The sequence below is a fragment of the Squalius cephalus genome (genome assembly GCF_949319135.1).
Source record: "Squalius cephalus genome assembly, chromosome: 19".
Lineage (NCBI taxonomy): Eukaryota > Metazoa > Chordata > Actinopteri > Cypriniformes > Leuciscidae > Squalius > Squalius cephalus.
This window is the reverse complement of record NC_137140.1, coordinates 36,742,611-36,752,383: the sequence shown is the minus strand read 5'-3', so window position 1 is coordinate 36,752,383 and position 9,773 is coordinate 36,742,611. Positions and strand designations below refer to the sequence as shown.

The window sequence follows — 9,773 nt, the reverse complement described above, 5'->3', positions numbered from 1 at the left end:
TCCGTATCGGTTCGTCAGTGTGAATCTGAAGTGAATGAGCCTCGGCACACAGAAAGCGTTATCGCCTGAATTAAACACAGTCGCACCAGAGGAAATTCCTCCATCTTACACAAGCATAAAGTGACACGCACCTTTAAACTACAGTCTAAAGACATTTAATATGTTGGTTTCAGCTGAATTTGAATATATGCTAATTTAGCCCCTCCCCTCCTCTGCATCAGCTGACCAACACAAACATCACATGATCTGATTCTGCACAGAAACTGTTCAATAATCAGGTAGTTTCTAACAACTGCATCCCTTATTGCATCTATAATTGTTTTTTTTCTATGAAAACTTTTATAAAATACATTGATAGATTAAACTCAAATTAGAAAGAACAAACTGACTCTCAGCTGACTGAAAATTTATTTCAGAACAGAAATGAAACATCATCTGATCACACTTCATTTGATTAAACGTTCATTAAACGTTATACATGAGGCAAACACACACACACACACACACACACACACACACACACACACTCTTGTACATCTATCTTTATGAGGACATTCATTGACACAATGCAATCTCTAGCCGCTTACCCTAACCTTACCCATCACAACTAAGTGCCTAACCCGACCCCTGACCCTAAACCGACCCTTGACCTCATTATAACCTTATCCCTAAAACCAAGTCTTGACCCTCAAACAGGCCTTTAAAGGGGTTTCAGAAACTGAGGACCGGCCAACATGTCCTCACTTTACTCTGTCCTCACTCCAGTGGTCTAACACTCAAACTGGTCCTCACAAATATAGTTGTACAAGTACACACACACACACACACACACACACACACACATTTCAACATGATTCAGTTTTGATCAACATTAATGACTGCCGTTAAAGTGCACGATTCTCTCATCACAGGGAGAAAAACTCATTTCTTCAAAGTGGCCACATCAAAATGTCAGACTTCGTAAAAACACTTCAAACGAGTGAATAAACAGCAGCGTCTTCAGAAACGACCCAAGTTCCTTCACCAGAATTAAAACTCATTAAAAAGTGTGCTGAGAGAAAGTCCTCGTGAGAGAGTCCTCGACCTGAACGACTGTAACAGCTAAAACACGAAAGCTAAAACCAGACAGAATTACAGCTCAGATGATGATGATGATGATGAAGAGGGTTTAAAACGACATGATGGTCCTGCTGATGATGTCCACACACTCTCTGACCTCGTCTTCGTTTATAACGAGGGGCGGAGCCAGTCTGATGATGTCACCATGCGTGGGCTTTGCTAGCAGGCCGCTGTCACGGAGACGCAGACACACCCGCCACGCATCATAGTCTGAGAGAGATCAAAAGATTAGAAGTAGATTATCTCACACACACACACACACACACACACACACACGCACACGCACGCACACACACACAAACCGATATGGATTCTTAAATCTGAAGAAAATATTTTAGTCTTGTTTTCAGTTGATTTGTGAACAAAACTTCTAGTCTCGTGTAATCGCTCAAAGTGTTTCTTGTGTTGAGGGTGAAATAGAATGTACAGGTGTGGTTCTACTTCTGCCACTCACCTTCGGTCTCTCTCTCTCTCTCTCTCTCTCTCTCTCACACACACACACACACTCTCACACACACTCTCACACACACTCTCACACACACTCTCACACACACTCTCTCACACACTCTCACACACACTCTCACACACACTCTCACACACACACTCTCACACACACACTCTCACACACACACACTCTCACACACACACTCTCACACACACACACTCTCACACACACACACTCTCACACACACACTCTCACACACACACTCTCACACACACACTCTCACACACACACTCTCACACACACACTCTCACACACACACTCTCACACACACACTCTCACACACACCCACACACACACCCACACACACACACCTTCGGTCTCGTTAATGATGATGGCGTTTAGGAGGCCTTTCCCACGAACGCCGCTCACGATCTCTCGGGGAAGTTTGTTGAGTTCGGCTCGCAGGATCTGACCCATCCGATCAGCGTTAGCAGCCAAACCCTCCTCCTCCAGAACCTGCAGAGCCCAGAGAGAAGATGAGACGCGTGCACACACACACACACACGCACACACTCTCGCACACACTCTCGCACACACTCTCGCACACACTCTCGCACACACTCTCGCACACACTCTCGCACACACTCTCGCACACACTCTCGCACACACTCTCGCACACACACTCACCCTCACTCTCGCACACACTCTCGCACACACGCTCACCCTCACCCTCACCCTCACCCTCACGCTCACCCTCACGCTCACGCTCACGCTCACCCTCACCCTCACCCTCACCCTCACGCTCACCCTCACCCTCACCCTCACCCTCACCCTCACACGCTCTCGCACACTCTCACCCTCACACGCTCTCGCACACGCTCTCGCACACCCTCACCCTCACCCTCACGCTCACCCTCACCCTCACCCTCACGCTCACCCTCACCCTCACCCTCACCCTCACCCTCACCCTCACGCTCACCCTCACCCTCACCCTCACCCTCACGCTCACGCTCACCCTCACGCTCACCCTCACGCTCACCCTCACGCTCACCCTCACCCTCACGCTCACGCTCACCCTCACCCTCACCCTCACACTCACCCTCACCCTCACCCTCACGCTCACCCTCACCCTCACGCTCACCCTCACCCTCACCCTCACGCTCACCCTCACCCTCACGCTCACCCTCACCCTCACGCTCACCCTCACGCTCACCCTCACCCTCACCCTCACGCACACACACTCTCACCCTCACCCTCACCCTCACGCTCACCCTCACGCTCACCCTCACCCTCACGCTCACCCTCACCCTCACGCTCACCCTCACCCTCACGCTCACGCTCACCCTCACCCTCACGCTCACCCTCACCCTCACCCTCACCCTCACCCTCACGCACACACACTCTCACCCTCACCCTCACCCTCACGCTCACCCTCACGCTCACCCTCACCCTCACCCTCACGCTCACCCTCACGCTCACCCTCACGCTCACCCTCACGCTCACGCTCGCACACACACTCTCACCCTCACCCTCACCCTCACCCTCACGCTCACCCTCACGCTCACCCTCACGCTCACGCTCACCCTCACGCTCACCCACACTCTCGCACACACACTCTCACTCTCACGCTCACTCTCACTCTCACGCTCACTCTCACGCTCACTCTCACGCTCACTCTCACGCTCACTCTCACGCTCACTCTCACGCTCACTCTCACGCTCACTCTCACTCTCACGCTCTCTCGCTCTCACGCTCTCTCGCTCTCACGCTCTCTCGCTCTCACGCTCTCTCGCTCTCTCACTCTCACGCTCTCTCACTCTCACGCTCTCTCACTCTCACGCTCTCTCACTCTCACGCTCTCTCACTCTCACGCTCTCTCACTCTCACGCTCACTCTCACGCTCACTCTAACCCTCACGCTAACCCTCACGCTAACCCTCACCCTCACCCTCACCCTCACGCTCACCCTCACGCTCACGCTCACCCTCACCCTCACGCTCACCCTCACGCTCACGCTCACCCTCACGCTCACCCTCACGCTCACCCTCACCCTCACCCTCACCCTCACGCTCACGCTCACCCTCACGCTCACCCTCACGCTCACCCTCACGCTCACCCTCACCCTCACCCTCACCCTCACCCTCACGCTCACGCTCACCCTCACGCTCGCCCTCACGCTCGCCCTCACGCTCGCCCTCACGCTCGCCCTCACGCTCGCCCTCACGCTCGCCCTCACGCTCACCCACACGCTCACTCTCACGCTCACCCTCACCCTCACCCTCACGCTCACCCTCACGCTCGCCCTCACGCTCGCCCTCACGCTCACCCTCACCCTCGCCCTCACGCTCACCCTCACGCTCACCCTCACCCTCACCCTCACCCTCACCCTCACCCTCACCCTCACGCTCACCCTCACGCTCACCCTCACGCTCTCTCTCGCTCGCCCTCTCTCTCGCACGCTCACTCACGCTCACGCTCGCTCTCACGCTCGCCCTCACGCTCGCCCTCACGCTCGCCCTCACGCTCGCCCTCACGCTCGCCCTCGCCCTCACCCTCACGCTCACCCTCACGCTCACCCACACGCTCACTCTCACGCTCACCCTCACCCTCACCCTCACGCTCACCCTCACGCTCACCCTCACGCTCACCCTCACCCTCACCCTCACGCTCACCCTCACGCTCACCCTCACCCTCACGCTCACCCTCACCCTCACGCTCACCCTCACGCTCACCCTCACGCTCACCCTCACGCTCTCTCTCGCTCGCCCTCTCTCTCGCACGCTCACTCACGCTCACGCTCGCTCTCACGCTCGCCCTCACGCTCGCCCTCACGCTCACCCTCACGCTCACCCTCACGCTCACCCTCACCCTCACGCTCACCCTCACGCTCACCCTCACGCTCACCCTCACGCTCACCCTCGCCCTCACCCTCACGCTCGCCCTCACGCTCACCCTCACGCTCACCCTCACCCTCACCCTCACGCTCACCCTCACGCTCGCCCTCACGCTCGCCCTCGCCCTCACGCTCACCCTCACGCTCACCCTCACCCTCGCCCTCACGCTCACCCTCACGCTCACCCTCACCCTCACCCTCACGCTCACCCTCACGCTCACCCTCACCCTCACGCTCACCCTCACCCTCACGCTCTCTCTCGCTCGCCCTCTCTCTCGCACGCTCACTCACGCTCACGCTCGCTCTCACGCTCGCCCTCACGCTCGCCCTCACGCTCACCCTCACGCTCACCCTCACGCTCACCCTCACGCTCACCCACACGCTCACTCTCACGCTCACCCTCACCCTCACCCTCACCCTCACCCTCACGCTCGCCCTCACGCTCGCCCTCACGCTCACCCTCACCCTCGCCCTCACGCTCACCCTCACGCTCACCCTCACGCTCACCCTCACGCTCACCCTCACCCTCACCCTCACCCTCACCCTCACCCTCACCCTCACCCTCACGCTCACCCTCACGCTCTCTCTCGCTCGCCCTCTCTCTCGCACGCTCACTCACGCTCACGCTCGCTCTCACGCTCGCCCTCACGCTCGCCCTCACGCTCGCCCTCACGCTCGCCCTCACGCTCGCCCTCACGCTCGCCCTCGCCCTCGCCCTCACGCTCACCCTCACGCTCACCCACACGCTCACTCTCACGCTCACCCTCACCCTCACCCTCACCCTCACCCTCACCCTCACGCTCACCCTCACGCTCACCCTCACGCTCACGCTCACCCTCACGCTCACCCTCACCCTCACCCTCACCCTCACCCTCACCCTCACGCTCACCCTCACGCTCACCCTCACCCTCACGCTCACCCTCACCCTCACGCTCACCCTCACGCTCACCCTCACGCTCACCCTCACGCTCACCCTCACGCTCTCTCTCGCTCGCCCTCTCTCTCGCACGCTCACTCACGCTCACGCTCGCTCTCACGCTCGCCCTCACGCTCGCCCTCACGCTCACCCTCACGCTCACCCTCACGCTCACGCTCACCCTCACGCTCACCCTCACGCTCACCCTCACCCTCACCCTCACGCTCACCCTCGCCCTCACCCTCGCCCTCACGCTCGCCCTCACGCTCACCCTCACGCTCACCCTCACCCTCACCCTCACCCTCACCCTCACGCTCACCCTCACGCTCGCCCTCACGCTCGCCCTCGCCCTCACGCTCACCCTCACGCTCACCCTCACCCTCGCCCTCACGCTCACCCTCACGCTCACCCTCACCCTCACCCTCACGCTCACCCTCACGCTCACCCTCACCCTCACGCTCACCCTCACCCTCACGCTCACCCTCACCCTCACGCTCACCCTCACGCTCTCTCTCGCTCGCCCTCTCTCTCGCACGCTCACTCACGCTCACGCTCGCCCTCACGCTCGCCCTCACGCTCACCCTCACGCTCACCCTCACGCTCACCCTCACGCTCACCCTCACGCTCACCCTCACGCTCACCCTCACGCTCACCCTCACGCTCACCCTCACGCTCACGCTCACCCACACCCACACCCACACTCTCGCACACACACACACGCTCGCTCGCACTCACTCACTCGCTCGCTCGCTCGCACTCACTCGCTCGCTCGCTCGCTCGCACTCACTCGCTCGCTCGCCCTCTCTCACGCTCACTCGCTCGCCCTCTCTCACGCTCACTCTCACGCTCACTCTCACGCTCACTCTCACGCTCACTCTCACGCTCACTCTCACGCTCACTCTCACGCTCACTCTCACGCTCACTCTCACGCTCACTCTCACGCTCACTCTCACGCTCACTCTCACGCTCACTCTCACTCTCACGCTCACTCTCACGCTCACTCTCACGCTCACTCTCACGCTCACTCTCACGCTCACTCTCACGCTCACTCACACTCTCACTCTCACGCTCACTCTCACGCTCACTCTCACGCTCACTCTCACGCTCACTCTCACGCTCACTCTCACGCTCACTCTCACGCTCACCCTCACGCTCACCCTCACGCTCACCCTCACGCTCACGCTCACCCACACCCACACTCTCGCACACACACACACGCTCGCTCGCACTCACTCACTCGCTCGCTCGCTCGCACTCACTCGCTCGCTCGCCCTCTCTCACGCTCACTCGCTCGCCCTCTCTCACGCTCACTCTCACGCTCACTCTCACGCTCACTCTCACGCTCACTCTCACGCTCACTCTCACGCTCACTCTCACGCTCACTCTCACGCTCACTCTCACGCTCACTCTCACGCTCACTCTCACGCTCACTCTCACGCTCACTCTCACGCTCACTCTCACGCTCACTCTCACGCTCACTCTCACTCTCACGCTCACTCTCACGCTCACTCTCACGCTCACTCTCACGCTCACTCTCACGCTCACGCTCACTCTCACGCTCACTCTCACGCTCACTCTCACGCTCACTCTCACGCTCACGCTCACGCTCACGCTCACGCTCACGCTCACTCTCACGCTCACTCTCACGCTCACTCTCACGCTCACTCTCACGCTCACTCTCACGCTCACGCTCACGCTCACTCTCACGCTCACTCTCACGCTCACTCTCACGCTCACTCTCACGCTCACTCTCACGCTCACGCTCACGCTCACGCTCACGCTCACTCTCACGCTCACTCTCACGCTCACGCTCACTCTCACGCTCACTCTCACGCTCACTCTCACTCTCACGCTCACTCTCACGCTCACTCTCACACACCTCCAGAGCAGCGATGGCGACGCGGCAGGCCAGAGGGTTTCCTCCATACGTGGATCCGTGTTCTCCGGGTTTGATGGTCAACATCACCTCATCATCACACAGAACAGCAGACACCTGAAACACACACAGAAGTGCTTCCTATAAACCAACACACGAGTGTGATACGTGGCTTGAGTGTGTGTGTGAGACTCACGGGATACACTCCTCCTGACAGCGCTTTACCCAGAACCACCACATCTGGTCTCACGTCCTCATGATCCACAGCCAATCGGCGGCCGGTGCGGGCCAGACCGGTCTGAACCTCATCCGCGATGAACAGAACCTGCAACACACACACTACTGAGTTACAACCTTCCCCTCTCTCTCTTGAATCCGACACTGAAGAGACTTAAACTGCAGTTCATCCACTGGCCACTAGAGACTCAATCCCATAAACCCCATGTTAAAATGCCCAACTTTACAGCAGAAAACACATGTTTACAGTCTGGTGCTAAAAGTGGTTTTGGTCTATATAGCTAATTTTGCCCTTCATAACGACTGTGAAATTTTTATAACTCATCCGTTTAAATTATATTAAGACTTAAAGTTCTGCATAATTAAGGGCGTGGCCACTTGAGTGACAGGTGAATTGTCTGATAGCGTTAGCATCATGTCACCTCAGCTAATCTGCCTCTTTGCCCATTGTCGTTTATCTGGGAGTGACGCTGCCAAGATTGGCTCCGCCCACTTTGGGCTTCAAAAACGCTCTTCAGAAACACTACAGGTGACGTCATGTACACTACGCCCAGTGAGTGTGTACTTGCATTGTGTTTAGTGCACAGTTCCCGGACTTTAGTGAGGTAACCAGCATCAGGAACGACGACGCCCGCCTCACCCTGGATGGGCTCCACCATGAATGCAGCCACGTGTGGATCCTGCAGCGCTTTCTGCACACACACACACACACACACACACACACACACACACACACGATTAGGAAGAACCGGTTAAGAACCAGTTGGTTGGTTAGTCATAGGCTAGAAATAACACTGCATATTTGCTGTGCTTGTTTGTATGGCTGCACAATTTGTTTTTTATTATATATAATTATAACCATAAAATAATAATAATTATTCTTAATATATTATAATTAATTCATATAATAATTGATATTCTTACAATCATTATTATATATTTTAATACAGTACTACTACTGTTTTAAATGGTGAAACTTACATTCATGACCGTCTTAATTTTTTATAATTGTCCAACTTTTACTTTGACAGAAAACCGTATTTATTTAATTAAATCACAGCATTTGCAATTTTATATGAACACTAAACCATATCATGTTTTATTGTTGTTAATCATGAGCTGAGTCTGAGGAATTCAACGCGTATGTGTGTGTGTGTGTGTGTGTGTGTACCTCCAGTGCAGTGATGTCATTATACGGGACCAGCTGGAACCCGGGCATGAACGGGCCGAACCCCTCGAAGCTGCTGGGGTCTGTGGAGCTGGAGATCGCTGCCATCGTACGGCCCCAGAAATTCCCCACTGCAGGACACACACACACACACACACACACACACACACACACACACAGTCATGAGGTAACAGCTCATTCAAAGAGTTACATTATTATCTATTATAATGTTACTAAATCAATCTTAGTGGCTGCTCATCCTTCCTCAAGTCTGCACAAGCTTAACACACACTCAAACCAAACATTATTTAGACACCAGATATCATTTTTTATATTTTTTGTGTGTGCAGGACACTATAGTTCATTTCTGTAAGTGAGGAGAGCAAAATAAAATAAACTGTGACATATTATACCCAAAAATTCTTCATACAGAGACTACCAGTGACATTTATAACAATTTGGGCCCAAAAATGATTGGGACACTTTGAGCTGATCATGTTTTGCTGAAGTGTGTTTTCTTTAATCGCTAATGCTCTTTTTACACACAGACTGAACACAATGAAGCATTGCTTGGTGATTGGTTGAGCTAAACTGGTATTATCTAATTGTGTAGTTAAATTTAACAGCTGACAGATATTCAACATAATTCATGTGTGAGACAGTCTAACAGAAGGACGGACAAAACCAGTCAAATATCAACTGAGTTCTGCTCATATTTTATTACCATTTACTAAACTATAGAGAATAAACTGAGATAGTGTGAGAAATGTTGAAGGCGTCTGAATAAATGTTGGTTTGATTGTGTGCAACAACTGTTTTCGACTGGAGTGTTTGGGAGACACTCCTCACTCCTCGTCTCAATCCAGAGTGACGTCAGAATATCGGTGTCAGTGACTCTCAGTTTTCTGCGTTTCACAGATTCATGTTTTTGAAGTTTACACGGAGATGATCACGTTTTTCAAATTTTTACCGTGGATCCTGTTTCAAAGTGTGTGTTCTCGAGCATCAAACACTGTTGTGTGAATGAACGTCCAGAACACATTAAAAGTTTGTTTTCTGTGAGAGCGGTGTGTGTTAGCAGACCCATAGTAAGTGAATCAATCAAAACTAACTTTATCTG

At 54.5% G+C, this 9,773-nt stretch overlaps 1 protein-coding gene across 2 annotated transcripts in view; it reads right to left on the bottom strand.

Annotated features, from left to right (window-relative positions):
- Positions 1–389: 389 nt before the first annotated feature.
- Positions 390–9,773, bottom strand: part of oat (ornithine aminotransferase) — an 18,253-nt gene continuing 8,869 nt past the window's right edge. The window contains exons 5-11 of one of the 2 annotated variants that reach the window (XR_013819133.1): positions 8,657–8,784; positions 8,055–8,177; positions 7,445–7,573; positions 7,252–7,365; positions 1,936–2,080; positions 843–1,329; positions 390–526 (exon numbers count right to left, since the gene is read on the bottom strand). Coding sequence is in view for 1 of the 2 variants with exons in the window: in XM_079850783.1 (XP_079706909.1) it covers positions 1,169–1,329; positions 1,936–2,080; positions 7,252–7,365; positions 7,445–7,573; positions 8,055–8,177; positions 8,657–8,784 (800 nt within the window). In the remaining variant the exon portion in view is untranslated. Of the gene's footprint in view, positions 1,330–1,935; positions 2,081–7,251; positions 7,366–7,444; positions 7,574–8,054; positions 8,178–8,656; positions 8,785–9,773 lie in introns of both variants that reach the window. The other variant, XM_079850783.1, reaches the window with a different exon arrangement.